Source organism: Chenopodium album, chromosome 20 (genome assembly GCF_948465745.1).
Source record: "Chenopodium album chromosome 20, dcCheAlbu1.1, whole genome shotgun sequence".
Classification (NCBI taxonomy): Eukaryota; Viridiplantae; Streptophyta; class Magnoliopsida; order Caryophyllales; family Amaranthaceae; genus Chenopodium; species Chenopodium album.
This window is the reverse complement of record NC_137853.1, coordinates 13,268,440-13,293,645: the sequence shown is the minus strand read 5'-3', so window position 1 is coordinate 13,293,645 and position 25,206 is coordinate 13,268,440. Positions and strand designations below refer to the sequence as shown.

At 34.6% G+C, this 25,206-nt stretch overlaps 1 protein-coding gene across 2 annotated transcripts; it reads right to left on the bottom strand.

The window, feature by feature from the left end:
- Positions 1 to 4,037: 4,037 nt before the first annotated feature.
- LOC145597532 (uncharacterized) lies at positions 4,038 to 24,414 on the bottom strand. 2 transcript variants are annotated; one of them, XM_081653719.1, is made up of 29 exons: positions 24,288 to 24,398; positions 24,031 to 24,209; positions 20,478 to 20,572; positions 19,987 to 20,086; positions 19,421 to 19,525; positions 19,082 to 19,244; positions 17,058 to 17,178; positions 16,681 to 16,725; positions 16,517 to 16,597; positions 16,214 to 16,308; positions 15,978 to 16,128; positions 15,073 to 15,159; positions 14,768 to 14,887; positions 14,567 to 14,695; positions 14,371 to 14,468; positions 14,158 to 14,281; positions 13,742 to 13,849; positions 13,376 to 13,517; positions 11,900 to 12,010; positions 11,764 to 11,827; positions 11,575 to 11,650; positions 11,100 to 11,282; positions 10,900 to 11,010; positions 8,045 to 8,203; positions 7,802 to 7,960; positions 7,381 to 7,605; positions 6,951 to 7,121; positions 4,847 to 4,956; positions 4,038 to 4,732 (listed from the first exon to the last, which is right to left on the bottom strand). In XM_081653719.1, the coding sequence occupies exons 2-29, from the start codon at positions 24,191 to 24,193 to the stop codon at positions 4,189 to 4,191; spliced, it is 3,840 nt and encodes a 1,279-aa protein (XP_081509845.1). In that variant the 5' UTR covers positions 24,194 to 24,209; positions 24,288 to 24,398; the 3' UTR covers positions 4,038 to 4,188. The 2 variants fall into 2 exon arrangements, with proteins under 2 accessions (XP_081509845.1, XP_081509844.1); XM_081653718.1 differs by having other exon boundaries at positions 24,031 to 24,414.
- Between the last annotated feature and the right edge of the window lie 792 nt (positions 24,415 to 25,206).

Here is a 25,206-nt window from a genome sequence, read left to right as displayed (position 1 = left end):
GAGAGAATTAAAGTTATTGATGATTAAAGTTGTGCATCGACAAGCATGATAAAAGAAACAGGTCAAGTAAAAAAGAATGGAGGAAGTATTAATTAAAGCACGTGTTTTGAAAACAAATACCTATTAATTTTTTTAAAAGAATTACCACAAAGTTATAAAAGCTTTAAGTAGCACTACCACTCTAACCATTTTGACTAAAATTTTCGGCATTTGGGTCTTACTTTTTATCACTTTTTACCTTTATAAAGGGTAATATAGTTCATTTAGATGGTGATTTTATGAGGTAAAGGTAAAAAGTGGAACCTACATGCCGAATATTCTAGTTGGAATTATTAGAGTGGTAGTGCTACTTAAACTTTTTACAGCTTTATGGTAGTTCTTCTAATTTTTTTTTTTAATAGGTAGTTGTTTTCAAAACACGTGTTTTAATTGGTACTTCTTGACAAAATTTCCTTGTAATTATGTTTTGATGACTAAAGCTTGTAAATTTTGGATTATAAAGTGTTTTATTTTCATTTTTAATAAAGTATTTAAAGTTAGGGTTTTAATTATTAAAGTATTGATTTTTAGGGTTCTAACTTGCAATTGATTTGGGGGTTTTATATACTCATTGATTGTAAGTGATTATAAAGCTTAAAGATTGTATCTTTATGAAGTTTTGATGAGTTTTTAATTAAATTATATTGCTGTAATTTCTATTTAAGCACTACTTTTGTGTTTTAATAAAAAGGGGTTGATTACCAATATATAGAGACGATTTTAATTGATTTAATGAAATTTTCAGATTTATTTGAGAGATTTAAACCTTAAAAGTATGCTAAAATTTTTATATAAGCACTATAATTAAGTTTCTACTTTTTGGTTTTACTTACCCACTTAAAGAAAGAGTTTTAACTGTTTTAAACCAAAATTTCAGCTTGTTAGAGTTGTTTTAAAGTGTTTAAAAGTTGCTGGAAATTTGTGTAATCAAGGAATTAATTGAGTTAATATACTTGGTATTGTAGGAGACTTTTAAGTTGAGTAATTTCTAGCATTGTGGCTAGTTGGAAAGACGAATTGAGGTGTTAGGAATTTATATTGGTATCAAGTATGAGATTAATATCATGTTAAATTGTGGTTTGATACTTGAATTGATTGATTGGTTATCCATGTCTTATATATAAGCATGTGAATATATTGGAATAATTATTATGAGCTTGTTACAAGTTGAAAGTAATTGAATCATGTTATATTATTTAATATTCAAGAAGGCATGTAATTAATAAGCAAGACTTATATTTATTGAAAAGAGCTAAAGTATATTTATTGAGCATGATTCATGATTTTATTCTCACCCATTTATTATTGGAGTTGAATCAAGAAAGTTAGTTTAATTATTTACACACCCACATTGGCCACATAGTTGAGGTCGAGTCAAGAGGTTAGTTTATTACTCACTCAATTAAGTTGAGATTGATTCAAGGGAGTTCATTAGTGCATTTTATGCACCAAGGTAGTAATCGTGCAACTTTGTGCACAAAACTAGGCAAGGAACCTTAATTAAAATAAATAGTATGTGCTCACTAATTAATTCAAGAATGAATTGGAAGTTTGTGTTGAATGTTGTTATGTTATTCTTGATTGATTGGTTGGAGTCATCACAAGTTAAATTAGTAAATCGCGTAAAGAGTAAGAGGATACACCGTTGATGGATCGTTTCCTTGCCCCCGTCCATTTTTCCCCAAAACTCTTGGAACGTATATACCTTAAGTATGAACATATGGGAGGAGTTATGGAGTTTTATATTTAACCATATATAGCTTCTACAGGGGTATAGGACGCTGTACTTTATTTTATTATTATTATTTATGCGCTGGAATTCCGTCACCAAGGTGTGACATAGTACGTGCCAATTGGGGTAGCTCCCTGATTGGAAGCTCTATTTTAATGGGTTATATTTTTAAGGAAGGGAATCCGGTCAATGCGTAATCCAATGCTACTAATTAATAATTAATATTGCTACTTATGAGTCAAGGTAAGTTGACTGTGATTGTATGGCAAGCATGTTTTGTTTCTATTCTTATTCTTATTGATAGGATATTCATGTTAGTGTGGTGCATATGTACTCAGCTTTTGCTGATTCGTACTTTTGTGTTTGTGGCTTTTTCTTTGTATTGGCCCTACTATGACCCATTTTATATGGCGAGTAGTGAGGTTGAAATAAAGAGAAGTACATGTAGAAGGAGCATATCCAGCATGATGTGATTGAACGAAGAGGGTTATATGTTTCTTTGTTTATTATTTATTGTATTGGATTATTTATGTAATTGTAACACTAACATTAATTATTGTTTTGATATTTTTAGTTTGGTTTTTAAGGGCTTTATAGGTTTCAAGTTAATTATTTAATGTAAGTTGGTTTAAAGTTGAGTTTGGTTTTATTAAACTTTATGTTATTTGAGTTTTCAAAAGTTAGTCTTCCGCTGTGTGACTTTGAAAATAGCCTTAGCCTTTATCACGATGAGGGTAATACTTTGGATATTTCCTATAAATGAGTTTTATTTGGAGTTAGAAGGTAGTTTAAAGAAAGGAAATTTTCAGGGTATTACAGCTACTACAAGCAAGCAACTATTATTGTATTTGTTTAAATTATTTTTTTTCATATAATAGGTGAATTGGAAAAACTGACAAAAATAATCCCAACTATTGCCGGTTCGCTCAAAATAATCCCAACTTTGGATTATTATTAAATAATCCAAACTTTAGGTGCTGTTTGCTTTCAACGGTCCCAACCGGTCACCCAACCTATTATATCAGGTTACGGGGACACGTGGCACCATATTATTGGTTAATTTTTTTTAAGGAAAAAAACAAAAAAAAAAAAGAAAAAAAAACAAAATAATAAAAAAAAACCCAGCCCCCACCCAGGACAACCCTTCCTGCCACCAGCCAGCGATTGCTTTTGGAGCCCCCAACCACCGCTGCCAACCCTGATTAACGTCGGCGCCGGCTCCCAGACCCTCGCCACGCCGCCGGCGCCGACATTCCCTCCTCCTTATCCGTAATTATCCTAACCTCCACCACAAAACAAAACCACGAAGCCTAAAATAAAAAACTCATCCCCACCGCACAAACCCCCCAATTGGCCTTCCCCCACCCTCGGAATCCTAGCGATTAGGGTTCCGAGGTTGGGGGAGGCCGATTGAGGGGTTTGTGCAGTGGGGCTTTATTTTTTTATGGGTTTCGGGTGAAGGTGAGGGGTTTGTGTGGTGGAGGTTTTGGTGGTTCAGGGGTTAGGGGGGGGGGGGAAAGCCAGAGCCGGAGCTTGCGGGGGAGGGGGTTCTGGGAGTGGCAGTAAGGGTCTGGGCAGTGAGTGGGCGACGGCTGCCGGAAATCCAGTTGGTGGCGGGGGTTTCGATTGGTTTTTCTTTTTTTTTTATTTCTTATTTTTTTAATTTCCAACCAATAATGTGGTGACACGTGTCACATAAATATAAAATAATAATAAATTACCTGTTTAACAGGTTACCAGTCACTTGGGACCGTTGAAAGCAAATAGCCCCTAAAGTTCGAATTATTTAAAAATAATCAAAAGTTGAGATTATTTTGAGTGAACCAGCAATAATTAGGATTATTTTTGTCAATTTTTCCAGATGAATTATACGTGTATATCAAATATAATATTCAATAGATTTAGTTTAGGATAAAAATACAAATGATCATATTATAATACACAAACTAAATGATCATATTATAAGAAATCATTTTTTTTTTTTTTTGTTTAATCATTGACTGAAAACCCGATTCAATTGAGAGGGTAGCTTATGTATGGGTGGATGATATTCTTATTGTGCAACAAATACAAGCAATGAATTACATCTGATCAATCAAAGTTGTCCTAACAATAGCTCTATTAAATTGTACAAATAAGCCGCTAATCCAAATAAACTGTTGGCGACTCTACTAACCTAAACATCGAGTTTGAGAGTAGAACACTAGATCACCTAAAAAGGAGGTGAAACTATCTTCCAACTTCCAACCATACATAACAAAAATGCTTGAACCTTTCAACATTTTTTATTTCTAAAATTGATATCAATGATTATAAATAATATACAAGCCAAAGAGTAGCTTCTGTTTTTTGATGGAAACCTAAGTACTTAGATCAACACATACATGTGATGCAGAACCAAGTTCAAGCATATTCAATTATGTGGACTGCAGCACAGTGAGATAAAAGGATTGGCCTGGAAAGATCCCAGAAGACTGCTTAGAGTCTGCATCACGACCATCACCTTCCGATTGCAACAATTCCCAGTGCAATTGGTAATTAGATATATCATAAGTGCCCGGTGCAAATACACAAATTTGAATTGGTACTTCGGTTGTGGACAATGGTGCCACTTTGACTCTGGTAGAGCTTGATCCACACCATATAAATGGGGATGCACTCTCCCCAGGCATTTGCTGGTCATGTCGAGTGTTTCCAAGAGTATCTGAGGTGATCTTACCTTCAGAAGCCAAGGAAACTTCATGCCATCCAGCTCGGTTTTCAGAAGATAATGCACTAGAATTATTTGACTGGCTGGTGCTAGAGCCAGATTCGTTCGGATCAATGCGCACAGACACTGCAGCGTCAAGAGAGTTGTGGATTCTTATCCTCAAATTTATTTCACATAATGAGGTACCAAAATTATGGTGAATCATTCTGGGCCCATCCATCATCCAACAAAGAGGACCATTACTTGCAACACTACACAGAAGGAAGCAGTTAGCACAAGAAAAAGGAGGAAGTAGTTTCAATAGGCAAAAGATGGAAAACTATATAATATACAAAAGGGATAATTAATCTTGACACAGATCTAACCTGCAAAGACAAGTGTGGTGAGAAAAAAGCCGAGAATAATCTGCAGACTCAGTGCTCATATTATGAGGATGAGACATTAAGATGAAATCCACTGTTTCAGCATATCTCCGCTGATGAGCCAAAAGTAAACTAAGTCAAATCATATACAGCAACAAAATTCAAAAATCCTTGGTTCTTATCTAAATCTCTAAATCTCAACCCAATATCTATTTTGTAGATCAAAACGTTAACAACAAATAACAGTCACGAGTTCATGATACGGCAATGTTACAGCATAATATACTATAGTGATAGTCAAGCAATATCTAAGAAAATTTCTTCTAGATTGACCCAATTTACTTATTTAACGATAACCAATTCAACTCGACAATGCAGTGAATCTAACAAGTTTGGTAACTTCTGCAGATGAAACATACTTCAGTTTTCAGCACCTGTTCACCAATGGTCATTTAATTGGATTAGTAAGATCGCCTCAAAACCAGAAATAAAATTACATCTAGGAGGGCCAGGGCCCTCAGGGGGCAACAAAAGCTAGATGTATGCATCCTTATTTTCAAGGCAAAGACACTATTCTCCTAGATGTTATGCAGAACTAGTGAAGCTAAATTTTAGTCAAATTTATTTTCAACATGTGACAGATCACATGTGGCAAAAGTCAATTATAATGGTAACTTTTGCAAGGCAAAGCCCATACTAACCTGTAGCCAAGACTTGAAAATGCATAATAATACAGCCATATTAAGTTTGATGGGTTAGAGTTGTAGAAAAGAACATGCAAATGACGGTGAATTTGGGTGCAAATTACTTAAATAGATTCATAGATTACCGAAATGGCCTGTAGCATGGGTTTCCCATTAATGGTGGTAGGCAAGAAATGATGAAATAACAATCACTCTGTACAATGGTTCATGCCTGCATAGCACGGGAGGCAGACACAATGAAAAAGCAACATACCTGTTGACCTATATATTTCCCTTGTTTTTACATTTCCTTGCACTTTTTTTTGTTTTTTTATTTTAAATGAATACTCCACTCTATTCAAATATAGTTCACTTTTCCTCTGTTGTAAGTCTCAAATTAAATTGCCAAGTTCTCTGTGGTAACAATTAAAGCATTTAATAAACGTATACATGACTAAAGATACATAGCTATAAAAGAAATTTTCCATAATTTATTTCGTTTTCCAAGTACTTATGAAGTTATGATAATTTGTCAAGTTTCCAAAGTTTTACTCGGTTAATGTAGCTCCAATAACTAAGATTCCAATTTAAACAAATCTTTGATATTGTCAGATTGAACAAAACAAACGCTAAAAAAAAAAAAAAAAAAAATCTTAGATGCCACAGGACATTAAGGTGATTCGGTGATTCTTTCTCATGTTTGCAAAGACTGCACCATCTGATGAGACTAAAACTCTTCTTAAGAGACTCTTAAGCAAGAACTTTTCCCTCCACTGCAACTCTAGTAATAAGCTACAATCAACATGCTCTTTGAAAGGGTACAAGAAAATTTAAAAGAGACACTAAATCTAATAAGAGTTCCATTGCATTGCTCCTAGAAAAGAGTACAAGGGAGAAAACAAAATAACTAAAAATTGTCAGGAGACTTGAGATTTTTATCCCATGATGTTAATTCTTGTGCCAAAAAATGCCATCACTAAGTTTCTCTGAAAGACAAGATGATGCTATTTTTTGTCTAGATATAAAGTCCTCTACCAATAATTAGCCAAGTTTCTTTTTCCCTATGGCTTTTAAAAATACTCCAGATGCTTGTTCGTCTGTTCCTAACTACCCTCAAGGCCTTAAGACATAGTTATCAGCGATAACCAAGTTAGTTTCCTCTTAAATTGTTCACACAATTGAGAATGTAACTACGTCAATCAATCAATCAAAGCCTAAATCCCATAAGTGGGGTTGGCTACATGAACCAAAAGTGATTATTCCGTGTAGTCGAGAAGGTAACTAAGTATGAGTCAAAAAAAATTTGTTAAGGAAACCAGTAAATATTGGCTCACGTTGATCGCCATTGATGCAGCCTTTTGGCAGATAGTTACATGGATCATACAAGTTTAATTTGTTGAGGAGCCAAAGGAGAGAAAATTAACCTGCTCAACTTTTTCTTCATGCAATCTTTCATGCTTATGGAAATCAGCAACAGGTGAGGCAGATACATCAAACAAATCTTCATTGTGAGCCTTAGCACCTAATCTTACATGGCTTCCTCTGCTTTCAAAATGAGAAGTTTCATCTTCTTTGATGGTGGCTTTCCTGCCATTCTAAAACCAAGGAAAAGAAACAGTTTAAGGAAATTGAATGATTAGGTACTTTCTTCCCTCCTTCAACAACTTTTCTTCTATTATTAATAATTACATTTTCTGATGTGTGGAGTCCATGGGTGGATAAGGGGAGTAAATAAATTTTTTTTTTTGGGTTCGGGTGGGGAGGGGGAGGGGGGGGGGGGGGGGGTGGGGTGTTAGTTTTCTCTTTGAAACAGGAGGCACAATGAGATCTCATAGCATGTACTATTTAACTGACCTGCAGCTTGAAAAAGCAAGATAATGCTTGGCCTGCCATTATAGGAGATGGGATGTTCACAGGTTGGAGCACTGTGATGTCCCACTGGTCTCCTAAACATGACAACTGATGAATTTCAAAACTCTGTGAGCTAGTTTTGTTTACAAGATCCATGTGTACAAGAAATTCCCGCAATCTTGATGGGCAACGGCTGACGTGGAAAGACACATCCAGCGACGGCAAAACCTATTGTACAAAGATTATTTAGTTGGCAATTTTTTTATTAGGCACAAACAGTCTTATTTTAGAAGAATAGACAACTGAGCCTAGACTTCCCAAATTTTGTTACAATAGAAAAGTACCATTATTTTCTTACAAGTAGCAAAAGTATACTAGTTAGAGAAATCTGCATAACACAACAAGAGAGAAGGGAGTAGTTCACCTCACAAATATGACACATACGAAGGGTACGATATCTCATGACGCTTGATACATCTCCCACCTCATAATAAATTGTTATATACAAAGAAATCATTCCTGGTAAAGCAGCTCTAAACCAAACAGGCCACAAGACTGGTTCTTCTCCTTGAATCACAAAATCCTGGAAAACAACCAACATGTAACAAATAGAATTCACAGCAACTACTAATCAAGCATTAACCCATAGAGAACTGCTTTTACAGACCTCAGGAAATTGGAAAAGGGAAGCCGTTTCATCACTCTGAACAGCATAACCAAGTTTTTCATTATTATCCATCCGAAGACTAGCAGGAAACTCCAAATTCAATGCTTCTCGACTTCCAAGAGCCAGGAATCTAGGATGACTGATTCTCACCTTCAGATTCTGCAAGGCATCCACCTCAGATAAAGCTCACACATATAGGCAAAATTTTTATACTACAAAAATACAAAATTCAGCTTATCCTTTTTTCTTATTGATGTTCAATTGGAGAAACAAAACAGTAACAATATAAGGTCAATCATGATGAATGATATTGGAATGGCTAAATGTATAGAATTGCTTCCTATCAGACAGGAAAGGGTATATAGAGTCAATAATTCCGTAATGATTAGGAAGAACGTTGGGTGTATACGTATTGAATATAAGATGAGGGGAATTTATTAAGGTGGTTTAGCCATGTAAGATGGAGATTGCATGATGCATTGGCTAGGAGGCTTGAAGCGTAGCAAAGTGATGAATTGTGAAGGTTAGAGAATAACCTAAGAAAACTTGGAGGGTTATATGAGTACGCTAGGGAAGTTAGATGAACGGAACAAAATATTGCATAAAAGGGATTTATCGGAGAATTAAAAATTATGAAAAAGTGAACGTGGCTTAAAAGTTTATTCAAAAGCAAGAGACAGGAGTGGAAAAATATAATAGTTACAAAAGTATGAGTTGGGAACAGGTAAGGAGAGGTATATAAGCCCTATATTTAAAATTGCAATAAGAAGTCAGCTATAAACTAGTTATTTCTATGACCTGGTTTGACTCGCTGCCTATGTTAGCCATGCGCATAAAATTGTTCGGTGTGTGTGAGTGTCTGAAGGTTAAGAAGGAAACATAACCATTCATTTGTAATCAACCACGATGGAATACATGCAATACACTTTTGTGCAAATTTTCATAACTAAATGAGTATATTTATTAAACTAACTGTGCAACTTTTTCAGCATGTGCAATTCATTTGAAAATTGAACAAAATGTGATATTTCTACATCAGGCCATTAAATATAATCACATTAAGTTACAATAATTTGTGTATTATTTATCATACAAAAAAAGTTGCAAAATTAACCATTAAATCCTCCTCAGTTTAAGAATCATCTCATATATTATGGTTGGGATCCAATGAGAACATTCTTAAAATGATAAGAATTAATGTGCAAAAAAAATTCATTGAATATGTCTATTTTCAACTGAGTGTGCAAATTTTGATTTTCAAGCTGGAAATATTTTTCAAATTTCTGGAAGGATGAAAAATAAGCACATTAATTTTAGTCAAAAAAAAGTTGCAAATTCAATTAAAAAAAATGTACATTCAGTTCAAAAAAAATGCATATAAATTCATTTTCATCCTTCTCATTTTCGAGATCTTCTCATTTAAAATCCTTTAAAAAAAAAAAAAGAGTAAATAAGTTTTTTTTTTTTTAAAAAAAAAAAATTTCCCTCAATTTGCATCTCTTCTTAGCCTCTTTGATAATAGGTCCTCAAATTTGAGTTTTGTATCTTCCTTTGGGTTTCTGCTTTACAGTTTACACCACCCTCGTATACTTGCTCCATATGTTTTCTATCGATTTCTTCCACTTTCGCTCTCACTTATTCTCTACTTAATTTCTTTAACTCATCTCTTTGTTTTCCTTCCACATTTCATAAATGGTTACTTATGATCATTCATTGATTTAATTTAGCCACCCAAATTCATTTGAGACCAATGCTTTGTTGTTTTTGCTGTTGTTGTAGTACAGAACCCCACGCATGAAATTCATGGTTTGAAATCTCATGCTTGGCGTAGCGTGGCGTGGCGTGAAATTCATGGTTTGAAATTATGAAATTCATTGTTTGAAATCTCAGACGCAGTCACTATACCACTTTGCAGGCAATGCGGGTGGTATGTGGCTGTTGTGACCTAATATATTGGCTGCAGTAATCCCAAAATCCATTAAAATGCGGTCGTGATGTGGTGATGCAGCCGAGATTTGATCCCATGATGAAGATAGTAGATTACACCAGAAATTTTGGACTTACATAATCTAAAGTCAATAAATTAGCTTAGCAATTTGCATTCCATGAAAATAAATGATCCCTGGGCTCTATTCTCATAGTTGTTCCCCAAACGCATTCTAGGACACACTGAATCAAATGGGTCTGAACAATAATCTAACCTTTCCCATTATTTAAATCATTTGTCCAACAATACTTCAGAACAAACAGTCTGTAATACACCATTGTGGATATTGCCCACAAAAAAGATAGGGGCAGATACAGCAAGTCAGTTTACAGTCAGCCATCACATTGTAAAAATTTGGATAGGTTCGATCTATGGTCATTGGGCCTCCTAAAAGGATCTACTGAATTCATCAAGCTGATCGCCTGCTCCACAAATTCAAAATGGTATTAAAGGAATTCCATGTCAGCTCTCTATGAAATATGTTTGGCTGAGGGCTTCAAAACACATCATAGAGCTAAACCCATACTGAAGATACCAACCCACAATGAATATGAAAGGTATAGTTATACTAGGAATAACCCAATATTGACCTTATTAATAATATCAGTTACAAGTACAACTTGACTTTTACAAGTTTCAGTCAACAAAACTCTCTTTACATCACAAAAATACTAATCATCCAGGAACTCAGATCCCATCTCTACATTATTGACCATATTAAATTGTAATCACCATAAAAAATGAGATTGATAGAAGAACATCATATAATGTAAAATAAGAAATCTTGCCAAATTGCATGATTTTCTAAGCAAAAATGTAAAAATATATATACCAATTAAATCCAACAGTAAATCTAGTAAATACATACCTTTATGGGCACCTCGGAGTGGTTTTTTAGCTCCAAAACAAGACGATGCACCTCGCCAAGATATGATTTTTTAGGCAGGGATCGGATGGAACCTTCAAGCCTTGGTAAAGACTATACATGAAAAAAATATTCAGCATAATGAAAAAGATCAGTAAGAACATAAATGTAAAGAAAGATAAGACACTCGCAATAGGAAGCACCTTTATAACCAAGAATGTCAGTTCATTTCCATTAGATTGTTTAGGTTTCCTCTTATTTGCATTCTTCCTCTTTACTTGATCAGACTCAAAAATTTGAAATCCGACAACTGAGCCTGACAATTTCCACCTTACTCCAACCACTTTTAGTATCCCTTCTACTTTGGGGGTAACAGTTAAATGCACCTGAAAGCATGCATGCAAATGAGAAGCGAAACATTTTGAATGTAGGGATCAATGGAACTTATTACATGCATACACGACAGCAGCCCCTATATATTTGATTCATCTGTTGAAAATACAGTATGATTCAGCACCATCAATTCAAACAACCGAGTAAGCCAAATTCATATCCATCCCAAAATCAGGCCTTGCCAGCTAGTTGATGCTAGCTACACTTTAACCAACAGAGAATAACAAGACTTCCTTATTAGAGCTCATCAGAACAGTATATAATTATTTATAGAGTAGAGCTTACAAGTAGTGTTTCACTCCCATTGAGAGAAAATTCAAGTTCAGACAATGTAAATGGATCTTTGTCTGCATTTACATCACTGCATCCATAAAGCAACAGAAAGCAAATGTTAATTCAGAAATAAGTCAATGCTAGACATCTTTGTAAGAAAACCATTAATCACTATTATGTAATAAGTCTCAGAAAGTATACCCTCCAGCAATTAACTCCCTCAGGTGTCCATCATTTTGTAAATTTGTGGAAGACCCAATATCATCTGTAGCAATACAAAAAGTTGTGATAAACAATAAAGGGTGGTTGTGCACAAGATCAGAAGTATAACACTGACCTTTTTCCATTTCGTCACTTGTAATGAAGTACTTGCATATCAGAGAAACATTTGAGACAAGAATTGGGATTTGAAGTGGGTTTGAGAACCCTATATCAATCTTTATTGCTTCTGCAAGATACAAAAGAGATTATAAAAGAACTTAATCACTGTTTTTGTTTATAGCACCTACAAGGACAACAACAACAACAAAATTAACCTAAAATTCCCTAATGTAGGATGGAAACATAGCTATGTCATTGCCACAACCTCCCTTAAAAGCAAAAGGCAATAAGGCACGTGATACCGTTGCCAGGAGAAAACTTGGCGTATTACAGCAGAGTTGCTTTTTGAAATTCTTCCCAACTATACTTACAGGCCTACCTGGAGCACTACTAGAATACTAGCCTATCCATTTTACTTTCAGTCTTCTCCCAAAATCCAACCTTATCCTCAATACCAGCAGCTTTACAACTTGCCAAGGGAAGGTATGATTCATAAACATTATAGTGTACCAGTTAAACCAGATGTCCAAAGCATAATTCAGAGCCACCTCCTTATTCCTATTATAAGTAAATGTTCCCCTTCAACTCCAGTGGGATATTTACTTTGTCAAACAATTTTCAAGCTCTTCCCTCTCAAAATTAGCTTACTTTACATGAAAAAGCTCATTGTTAGACAATTTCATTATTACACTTTGTCAAACAATATTCAAATTTTTCTCTCTCGAAATTAGCATTCTTACCATGAAAAAGTTCATCGTTAGACAATTTCAATATATACTTTGTCAAACAATTTTCACATTTTTCTCTCTCAAATTTAGCATACTTTAAATGAAAAAGCTCATCATTAGACAATTTTACTGTATACTTTGTCAAACAATTATCAAAGTTTTCTCTCCCGAAGGTAGCATAGTTCACATGAAAAAGCTCATCAATAGAAATCTCACATTACTTCCCCATCTCCCCCCCAAACCCCCCCCCCCCCACCCCCACCCCCCCGCCCCCAAAAAAAAATCTCAGGCCAAAAGAAGTTAGGGACTTATTCACATAGATGCAGCAACTCCACAGTTTAGGAATAAAGTAATTCTAGTCTCCCATTTTTAAACAAAACCCGTAAACTAAGGAAAGAGCAATATCCAGCCTTTTGATCTACAACCTACCATTTAGTCAATTACTGTATTCAACAAGAGTTCAAACACCTTTATTCACAATTTTTAAAGAGTAATGCGGTAGAAAAGAAGCTGACTACACAAAAATCTGATTGATAATTATTTGCAATTAAGATAGTGTTTGGATGTGGTAATTAAGCAGAACTAAAATATTATTCAACAAAGACTATCATCCAACTTTTCTGGTTAGTTCACTTAAGAAATGCAATATAAAATTATAAAAAGTTGTTCTATTATGCTGCCTCCTAATCCTCAACATATCACTATTTGATATAAAAGATGGAAGCAATTACAGCAACTATTCTACCACCCTAAAATCCTCATACCTCCAGCAATGCAGATGCTTGATTGCTTACATTTCTTCGGCACAAGCTTAGTGTGTAATTCCAACCAGTTAGATTTGGCGTTTGATAATGATGGAATCATGTCTTCCTCCAATGACTTCCATATGCTTTCTCTTACACCAACCTAGATTATAACACAGGTTTGTCAAACCTTTGGTACTATTTTTTTTTTTTTTATTTATTTTTTTACGTTTTTATTTTGAGAGACAAAGGTACACAAAGAGGTTAGGATTGTCTTCTCTCAAGACAAATAGCCGAACAGCCAGAAAACACTATTTAAATCAGAGACATTTAGGAAAGAAATGGCATATGGAACATAGATTTCATTGCAGAAGCAATTTAACTCACAGCAGCAGGTGAAGCATATGTTCGATGATCTTCAAAGACGACTCTAAGTGATGGGAGCTTGACAACAGGCAAACGAAGTCTGCAAACTTCAAATGTTTTCCCTGTTTTCTGTAGAGTATCAAATAGAATGTCAAAGGAGCCATGCAAAATTTAACCTGCGACCAGATAACTTTTAAAATTTTAAGTGCCCCAATCACTTCAAGGAAGAAGCCAGTTTGTTAATGTGGAACTAGGAGGAAATTTGTGCACAAAAGATACCAGACTAGGAGACAGTTCCAATAATATTTTAAAATCCATGTCTTTGTAAGGTAAACTATCAGGAGAAGACAAAGCTCAAGGCTGCTGAACTACTGAAACAGTACATGAAGCACAATGAGGACATACTTTAACAAATCATCATTACTTTAGTGACCAACCTGAACAAGTTCAAGAAAATCCCCAAGAAATAACTCCTGTGCTGCCTTGGATTGATGGGTGCAGGCCAGAATTTCTAGCATATGCTCAATTGCCACATCAAACATTCCGAGTAAAGCAAACCACCTGATGACCCAGATATAATGTGAAGACTATATCAGTTTTTAATAAGTCAAATTTAAGGTGCACCAATTCATGTACTTCATTCATCTTACTTGCCAAGTTGGAAATGTATGTGATCTTTGATTAGACCCCAGGAAGTACCACTGAATACAGAAAGAGCAGTTTTGTATGTACGAATAGCATGCTTCATCTGATGCGCATGATTAACATTGAATTAGAAGAAAAAAAAAAACAGAAAGAATTACATAGTAATAAAAAACCTTGAAGACCCTAGTTCAGGAAATGTACCTGATCACATTTTTTATAAGAATCACCCGAAAGAATGAGGTGAAATCCATACTTTCGTAACATTTGTGGCACTGAAGATAAGTAACAGTAAGATGCTTGCTCAAGCATTACTGCTGACTGCAATGGTTCCTGAAGAAGTTGGTGAATGTAAGACCTTGAAGCCATGTTCACGAGACAAGTTGTGTGAAAAAGGAGCATTACCTCACCAGAAACACGGAAGTAAACACTGGCTGCCTCTTTATACTGATCCCTTGCTTTCAACATTTCAGCCCACCAAAGCCCACAACGAACAGCATTTTGCTGGCCTCGCAGCCCAAGTTTCTGCAGCATTTTAGGATCATTGTCACACAAGTGAAACCAAACTATAGGTTACAGCACCATCATCCATGGACGAAATCATCTTCATAAACCCAGCAACAGACTTCAACATTGAAGTAAGATTTTCTTAATTTAAATTTAACTATTATAAGCTAAAAACAGCTGCAAGGGAGAAGAAAGATACATACTAAGTATGTAGTGAAGGCACTATCCAAGCAGCTCTCTGCTTCCTTGGTTGCTTGATCCATCATAAAGTATGTCAATGCCATCATTTCCTGCAACCAATAGATTAAATATATACCACAACAAGAAATTTAAAAGTAAAAAAACAATGCTATCTTGATTGCTATTATGGATATAATTATAGTGCATGTTTAAACAATTTCAGACAATTGTAACAGCATCTCTATTCTGTACTAGACTTGATTTTGACCAGTTCCAAGAAAAAATCCATTACAAAATTATAGTAGTAAACCATTCAGAACATAATTAAAATAGGAGATTGGGTGCATCCATGCATAAAATTAGCTAAGGCCTGGAAAACCCAGAGAGTGGCACCAAAAGGCAACTAGGTAAACACCTCTATCCCACAAAATATACACCCTAAGCAGTATGCATCTATTTTGAACTTAATTTACCATGAGAAGTTATTTCCCTAATTAAATTCTTAGAAAATTTCCTTACTTTGTTTCGTTGGCAACATGGGAATTTACATTCCCATAAATTTTGATTGACCAAGGGGGCCCTTGATAACTTACTTTCCATGTTTTGTGGGAAATCAAATTTCCCCATGAACTCCTATTTTCCCCATTTTTGCTTTTTTGTGCCAATCAAACAACAATCCAACACAATTCCCATGAATTTTCACTTCCCTCATTTTATGTTCTCAACCAAACATACCAAACATCTCAACAGTAACGACTAACAAGTTTTTCTGCAAACTGGAGAAGGATCAAACTTGACATGAAGGCCATAATTTGGGACTAATGTCAGAGCCTCCTTAATATACACATCAAGCAGACCAAATAACTGGTGAGAAAAATTATTACAAAGACCCTTATAGATGACACCAATATATGAAAGTGAAAGATACCTGAACACCAGCATAACGTTTCCAGGATTTGTCAAGCTTATAGTCCATGGAAATAAGTCGGTAATTTGATAAAGCAAGATCATAGTCTCTTAGCATGAAGGCATAATCACCCAACACCCTAATTTGTGATTCAGTGGAGCTGAAAGTATACCTTTAATAAAGGAGAAAAGAACAGCATGATTAAAAATTATGATAAATCAATATATGCAAGTAAGAAAGATTACAGATTATCATACGCTGGGCCATCAGGGGTATCTGGTGTATCTTCCTTCCCTTTTCTCCACCACAAATTTTTTATTTGGTTCTTGAAACCTTTCCTTGTAGCAGAAACCTAAGTAAATACAGAGATGCAAAATCCCATACCCAAAGAGGCAATTAATAGGGGCTAAAATTTAACGAAAATAACAGATTCAGGACAATAAAAAATGAAAAGATGCCAAAATAGAAAAAAGAAAAGAGAAAAATTCATTTAGAGAGAGAGAGAAAGAAAAGGAAAAAGACAAGAGAGAAGGATAGACACATAGCACAACAAAAGAAACCTGCTGATTTAGGGCCCGTATCTTTTGCTCCATGTGTGGAATTACGTGTTTCGTCGTTAGATCTTGCATGAGGACCTTAATCTGCTAAGTTCAACAAAAATATATTAAAAGGAGGCGGATAGATCTAAATCAAAGGACGTAAAAAATGACAGAGAAGCAATCACCTGATCAATATTATCAGTGTCGAGAAAATGTTCCTTGATTTGTTTCTGCAACCAGAATACAAAAATAGAACAAATGAAGAACCAAAAAGCAAAAAAAAAGCAAATTAAATAAACACCACTTTGTTCCACCTTTGACTTAATCTAAACCATGCATGGATGTACAAATCAAGTACAAAGTAAATATGCATATATACCATTACAAGCTGAGACACATTCTGTTCCAGTCCATAATGAGTATATTTATCATTAAGAAAGTCCCAAGTGAAAGATTAGTTGTAGATAGAAGCATAGAATATTGATATATACATGGAAAGTGAAAGTTCATTCAGGACATTTCACATCTTGGTGTAATACTAGATCACTTAAGCTAAACTTACACAAGAAGACCAAGGGTTTGCCTGACTATCTACTAATCCACCCTGTGAAGAATTGATGCACAACAATTGACAATCATTTGATCCATATGTGTTTTTCATCTCTGACAAAATCTTTGATGCCCTAAAATAGAAAATGGTGGCATACAATTAGTATTCAATGTCACACTTCAAGAGTTCAAGATAAACATAACAATACAAGTGCATCTTAGGAAAGAGAAATTCGTTGTCAGCAACCTAAAAGTGTTACTGTAAGTAATGCCACAGTTCCAAATATATCTCTCAAAAATCCAGATAGAGAAGTACTTAATTAATAATGACGGGAAATGGAATTTGGAGGAAATACTACAGGAAATAGATTAATAGAACTACCTAATCATGGTACATATTAGTATATGGAAGAAATAAATTAACATTATTTCAAGAAGAGCGGTGTTTTCTATGGAGACAGGTAAGGTATAGCCGTATAGAGACCAAATGGGTTCACAATGGTTTTTTTCCAGGATTGTTGGGATGTGATCGAAGAAGAGTCTCTTAAATATTCTTTCTTCTTTTTTTAGAGATTTGTGATTAAGAAAAAATAGAAAAAAGAATTAGTTCCATCTTTATTGTCCAATACTCCAATTCCTTAAAAAGAACAATCAATCAAGGTGATGGATTACCATCCCATCAGTCTCCTTACTAGTGCCTATAAGATTGTGACAAGGTGTTAACACAAACTGGTTGGGAGAAATTTTGTCTAAAACATCGCTCAGTCTCAATGTACTACTTTTGAGGAAGAAAGACAGATCTTGAATACTGCTTTAGTGACTCATAAAGCAATAGATGAGGCACATTGAAAGTCAGACAAGGGGATTGTCTTTAGCTGGACTTTGAGAGGGCTCATGAAAGAATCAGTTGGAACTTTCATGTATTTAAGAGTAAGGGATTTGGCGATGGATTGAGGCATTGAATTTGCGGATGTTTGTCTAATGCTTAATTTTCCAGTTGTGGTGTGCCCCAAAGAAGTGCTTTTTCATCGTCTCAAGTATTACAACAAGGCAATTTCTCTATCCTTTCCTTTTTAGTTGTATAGTCGACATCTTAGGGAGAATGTTAGAAAGAAGTATGGTTGACACTAATTTATTTTTGGCTGCGGACTTAGAAAGTTTCAAGAACATCCTTAGCTTCTTACCATGTAGCAGATATATAAGGTGGTTACAGGATTAGAGATAAATCTCTGTAAAAATAGTTTGGCAGAAATTAATATTGCTCAGTAACAGCCGGGTTTGTTTATGTCACCGAATATCTGCTTGCTTTGCTAGCACTGAGTCTTGTCCACACGTCTCTTTACACATCGGAGTAGAAATTTAGATTTGGTGGAGTTTGTTTGGCTTCCATGATGAATTGTGGGCTTGTCTTCAAGAGATTACATATAGGTCGCATTGTTGCTTGCAATAATAGATATTTTTTTTCAAAAGATTCACACAAATGCATTATAACCTCATTCACAATTTTTAGACTTAACGCATTCTTTTTACATAATATTACCAAATCTATCATCATATAAGTGGGTTATATATATGGTAAATGAATTATTGCTAAGATCAATAAGTTTCATTAACTACATATATATTTTGGCCAGTTTTGACAAAAGAATGGACGTGACGGGAAAGAAAAGCTGTAACACGGCAAGTCACCGTTACATAACGGATGACTCAATGAAAAGGTGTGGTTTTATGGAAAGGTTTCGCCAACAGCAACTCCAAAATCCGTTACAAAACGGTAGTTATGCGCTTGACTTGGCCGTTTTTTATTTCCATGATTTACCAGCATTAGATGGATTTTTGTTTTGTTTGAGATGACTTTGGCATGAAATTGGTAAGCAACTGTTAACTTAACCATAGATTTAACCTATGACAACAAGAAACAAATTAGCAAACTGAGCATGTCTACCTGACTAAGAGGCACATCTTCAACCAAATATTTAAATAAATAAGCAAAAATGATCACATCAGAGAAACATGCCTTAAGAAAATACAACTCACTTTTCCAGAGGACCATCTTGATTGTCATGCAAAACAATATAGTGTTTTAGAATTTTAGGATCCATTGCACCATCATTCAGAAGAGAGGGCAACTTGGTATTGTTGAAAAGGTCAACAAATTTATTTATTGGTTCTTCATCCTTCGATGAAGCAACCAAAAGGCCTGCACAAGATTTAAACAGGAGTTAAAGCATCACTTCAGAAAATGCTTCCATTTCTTTTCTCACAAGTCTTCAGTTATGATAGTATGGTACTAATTAGCAAGTGCTTAAAAGGATGCACAAACAGACAAGTGCCCATCTGGGACCTGCACAAGTCAAAATTTAACAAGATACTCACAAGCAACAGGATGGTCAAATGCTTCATGATCAGAAAATGATGAGGCTTGTATTAGCTCTTGGTTGAATATCTGGAACCAAGATGGCAATGCCTTTGACTCTGGAACTGCAAATATTGCAGAAAGATATTAGTTTTTAAGACCCAGATTCCAATTGCCTTCATTTAACAGCTGTAAATTTAATGACAAAGATTATGGATCATCAAAAATTCAAAATCATAGAAAGATGAGCAATGGGACCATAAGCTGCAAAATAGGATATACAACAAGCAGAAAAGAATATTCTCTTGCTCAACCCTAGCCCTTATGCATGGCATACATTGAAAGTCAACTCAAACTTTCATGGATAGTATGTAATAATGCCATTGACTGCTCAGCAGGAAATACAAGCAGGAGAATTATTCTCCAGACAGATTTCCCTATCTAGAGCATACGCAAACACTGCATGTTACAGAAAGATAGAGAACATGCTGCTTGCCTTCACAATCAGGATCTGCAGAATATACAGGTGACAGCCTTATCTTTATAAATCAGATAACTAATTAATAGATACCGGAAGTGCACTCACGTGGGAGGATATTTTCATTCCTATGTAGCTCTGAAGATTCGTGATAATTATCCTTTTCCCCAGCATCCGTAACAACTTTCTTCAACCACGCTTTTGCTGTCTAGGTGAACAACAGCAAATTTAGAACTCATGCCTATGAAACCAAATAAGTTACCCCCTCTTTTGAAAAATTTGAATATAAGCAACGAAACCTTTTTTCAATTTCTTTGCATTCATACTCTCAGATGAAAAGAGGAAACTAATAGGCTAGACAATTTTATATTGAAAGTGCAATGGAAACACAAGACATAAACCCTCCTAAAGATCCTAACAATTTCTTGTTTTTGCAGAAAATGTTTCATAGTTAAAAAAATTAAAAAGAACGATAAATGGTTCCGACAACAGTTGCAAAACAATATATAAGATAAAGTTGTCCCATAACATAAAAGTTAACTTTTCTCCCCCTTCGAAATTTCCATTCAGTAAATCCATAGACTAAAATGGAAACATACCTCAAGTTCTGGTTTTCGGATATCAGAAGCATAAAACAATCGCAATTTGAACTTCCTAATCCTGTAAGGCTGGTCACTTGCTGTCCGTACAGGCACTGCAACACAGCAAAACACAACATAGTTAAAAAAAATATAAGTAAAATGTTTTGTTAGGACCCCACATTCAATTAAAAAAATACCCCACTATATTCTATCCCGTTTACTTTTTTAATGAAATAATAGCCACTTTCTCCAATCACATTCACTTTTCTATTAAAAAACTTTTAATAATATATCAACAACTTGTCACCTAAAAATTTGTGCGTAGAGAAGTTATCAAACTATCTGATAGATATACTTTAAGCTTAGCCCAACAGCAATTAAAATAATGAAATTTGTCTTTACATATTAGTAATAACATGGTTTAATCTTTCAAAATAATAATAATAATAATAACACGGTTTAAATTAGTATCATAAATCCATAATAGTCAAAGGCAATGAGAAACAAAGGAGGTACTTTTTATCTCTATAGTGGTAATTGTCATGCTTGCTAAGGGCGAGCAACACAAATAGGAAAGATATTAAGGCAAGGAACAAAATTTAAATGGAATACAAACAATATACTCAAAAAACCCCTCACTAACATGCAGAGGAAAAAAAAAACTTTAGATTCCTAATTTCCTATGCAATTAGTGCCATCAATAAAATCACTCTACCCACACAACCTGTCTAGATTGCGTCATATAAACCCCTTTTCTCATAAATTTTAACAAGCTTCCTAAGAATGTCAGTAATTTCTAACTGAATCGTCACCATTGTAGAGGAAATAATGACCCACAACTCCTTGTTTTGTGACAAAGAATGCTATTCTTTCCTGAATTACAAGATACTCTATCTCTATATAATCTAAAATCATACAAGAATAGGGAAAATCAAAAAATCATCCTAAAACAAAACAACATTCAAAGTAATAAAAGTACTAAAAGTCATATCTCCAAAGTTACATATTGTTATGTTAGAATGGGTGTGAATGCCCCACAGCACAAGTGCACAAACTCCCTTTTGAGTTTTGAGTTTTGACCATAGGACACGGTCATGACAATCATGCACGCTCAACCTTTTGCCTTCATTTTGTATTGCAACCTTCCAAAAACTACTCATGACACTCAAAGATCTCCCTAACCCACTCCAACCAAACCTACTTGATATAATACATGCCTATTGTTTCATTATGATTATTCTACACTCTATATTGTTAATCCCATAAACTCTGACTTTTAGCATTGTTTGAACCATCTTTCTTTGCTATTATTTAAAAAATGTATATTAGTAGCAAGATATTGTCAGACTTACCTTAAAGTATGTTAGCAATATCAACTCTTTATTGTTTACAAATTAATAATTAAAATTTATTGAAGGTCAAAATCGTGCTAAAAGTCAAAGTGTGTCGAGTAAATGGGGACTAAGTGAGTATGTTTGTGTCCTAAGCATTTTAAAATTGCACAATTTTATGAAAATCTACTCTGCATTACATAAAACAATTTAATCATTATGATGCTTGGACCTAGAGAAGAATGTAAAAATTGAATATGGATCCAACAGTTTCACATGGAAATGTTGAGTTCAAAGACATGCAAGTGTCCTAATTTCAGATATGGATCGTGAGAAACGAACAATTTTTCTTTTTACTTTGTATGGGAATATATAACAAAACTAGTAGTGTTATATGCATAGCAAGTACCAGCCACTTAATAATTTAGAAACTAACATTAAATACTTCCTCCATTATTTTCACCTGCAACTAATTGGAAATGTGCGAAAAATAGAGAAAGTAGATAAGTGTAGTGGTCTACAAAGCTCGTGTGATCAGCAAAAAAGAATAGGAGTGGTTATGTTAGTAGAGACAGAGGGAAATTTGGTAATCTTTAGAGTAAATACATGTCATAAATGGTTAAATCAACTGTTCAAGTAATATGCAACTTCTATAAAAAGACAATTGTCACAAGTTATAAAAAATATATAAGATATAGATCAAGTAAAAACATAGGAAGCATATATTAGCAATGGATTCATCTTAAATACAAAAGAAAAAGACCCAACAAAAAAAAGGATAGTTGCATCCAAGGGGTAAACCAGAGAGGTAAGAAAAGACGCATGTAAAAGTTAAAAAATGAACAGATTGACCAATAGACTACCTCCCTGAGCTCTATGTCTCTCTCCCACTCTATCATGCAGATTAATGCTGGCAGCTACCAATAACATAATTGCGAGCAAGGAATCACCTCATTACAAGGATTGGAAGCCCTACACTTTCAGTCAACCTAGTAGGTCTTTGAGACTTCTTTGGGAAAAAAGAAGAAAAGGCCAATCTGATAACGTCCAATATCCCCCCAACCTATCTTCTATGTCCACATCTGGGTCTGGTGGGGTTGAAACTGATACAACATACATCACAGTTTTAACTTATCACAATATCCTTCACTTTTCCACAAGGACCATCACATTAAAACAGTTGAAGCTGTGATGTTAGGCCACAACCATTCTAACATAATTTACACGTAGACATATATAGTTATAATCATTCCCTTTATGTTGTGTTATTACTCTGAAATGAATTGAACTTTCATGTGACGATTGGAGAGATTCTCCATCATTCACTTCACCCGTAAAACCCACTTGAGTACAAAACTATTCACAACCTTAAGCAACCTTATTAACACACAACTCATACCACATGTGATTGAAAAACAAGAGTAACACCTAACTGTGGATCAGACTAGTGGAAGTAAGGCGACAATAGTTCCTAGATTCACCAGTGGTGAGGCATCAACTGATTATTTCTTCAGGTTTTTGACCACTGAAATCACTGCTCCAACCCACATATGGCAAGTGCATTGCAGTATTTCATCCGGAAACATAAACAAAGAGCTGAAACGTGTAATAGACACGACCCAGGTTTCCTTCAAATGAATACAACAGACAGTGTATGGTTATCCAAAACCATTGCAAACCAATCTGCCACAATTCATCTAAACCCACTATCCATAAGTTCCTCTCAAGATATCGCCCAAAGCATGAGACTTTTTACACACTGCTCCCTATATCTTGTGGGAAAACTAAAAACATATATAAGAAAACCGGAATTCACAGAACGATTTCACAAATGCAAGAGAGATAAATATGTGTCGTCAATATTGTTATAATCACCTGATCCCCGCAAACCATAGAAGACGAATTAATACACGAATGTGGTACAATTGGGCATAATTTAAACCTAATCATGTATAGGAGATTCAAGCAACACTGAGTCTACACTTCCACCATTTCAGTTACAGTTGAAATTATTCAAAAATATTAAACACCCAACATATAATTTACTTGCACAAGATCAATTAAAAGTTAAAACATCACAATCGGCGCAATCAAAACACTCAAACCAAACACACTCATTAATTTGCAACGGCATTTCAAATCACAAACAGCAAATCCCAGAAAATTACTCAGCTAAAACAACACCCCCACTAATCAAATCGAAACAAATCAATGAAAAATTCAAGAGAAAAAATATGTACCGTCGACGTTGTCAAAAGAAGAGAAAGGGGACAACAGATCAACAAAGCTAAGACCATTCTTGTGACAAGAATCTTCAACAAGAGGAGAAGTAAGCACCATAACAACGGGAGTTATGTGGTCCATTAACATCTGACCAAGCGTTGTGTTAGCAGGATCCGCCATTTTTGTCTCTCTCCTCCTAAGAATTGGAATCACAAATCACAAATGTAATTGATGATGGTATGAATTGATTTTGTGAAGGTGCAAAAGTGCAAACCCAATGTCCGTAAAATGTAGCAGTGGGCAGTTGGGCACGGCCGTGAGTCGTGTCGACCAGATCAGATCGTGCTTAAGAGTTGAGATTTTGAGAACACCCTCCTCTTCGCCTTGTCAGCACACATAAACAAGGCTTTTTATTTTTTATTTTTTTTATTTATTGTTATGATTTATATCTATACTACTATATAAAGTGAAAGGGGTTTTTGGGTGATAAATTTTCTTTCCCAAAATACCCCTCTCATCTTTTATTTTCTTAAAATAAAATAAAAAAAAAAAACTACCTTCATTTTTTTTTTAAAATAACTACCATCAATAATAAAAAAAAAAAAAAAAAAAAACCTACCCATTATTTATTAAAAAGTTAAAAGCTAACTATATTTTTTTTTTCAGGGAAGTCATATCCATGATTTCATCAATTTATAAAGTCCCTAATATATTTTTTTAAAATTAGAATTTGGTAGATAATATTTCGGACAAAAAAGAAAAAAAATAAAAAATAAAAAATTGAGTCATATAGCTTTCTTATCTTGCACACGCAATTTTGCGTGTATCTCCTACCTTGTACATATAAAGAGAGAGCAAATAAAATATTTTACTGTCTGTAATATTATTGCACTACAAATGAAAATGAGAAAATGAGGTGAATATGCAAATGCATTTCACCGTGTATTTATAGTAGAAACATGCTACTTCTACTAGCTATACACAAGTCATACATAGGCTACTAGGTTTGGAAAATATTGTCTATGCATTTAATGGTGTTGTCTAAAAGATCAATAATTGTGTGGCATTCACACAATAACACAAGTTACTTCATAAGACTCCCCCTTGAATGTCCACACAAAACTGAGTAAATGTTGTCTAATTAAAATCTTGCTAAGGAAAAGAAAAACAATATTCTATTATAAGCTGTAGAG

Bases quoted from the DNA above. Each gene is read 5' to 3' on its own strand.
- LOC145597532 (XM_081653718.1), bottom strand. From the start codon at position 24,193: ATGGCGGATCCTGCTAACACAACGCTTGGTCAGATGTTAATGGACCAC. The intron at 11,651-11,763 runs GTATACTTTCTG...TTATGGATGCAG, and splicing joins AGGGAGTTAATTGCTGGAGG to TGATGTAAATGCAGACAAAG. The intron at 4,733-4,846 runs GTTAGATCTGTG...CCTTCTGTGTAG, and splicing joins CACCACACTTGTCTTTGCAG to TGTTGCAAGTAATGGTCCTC.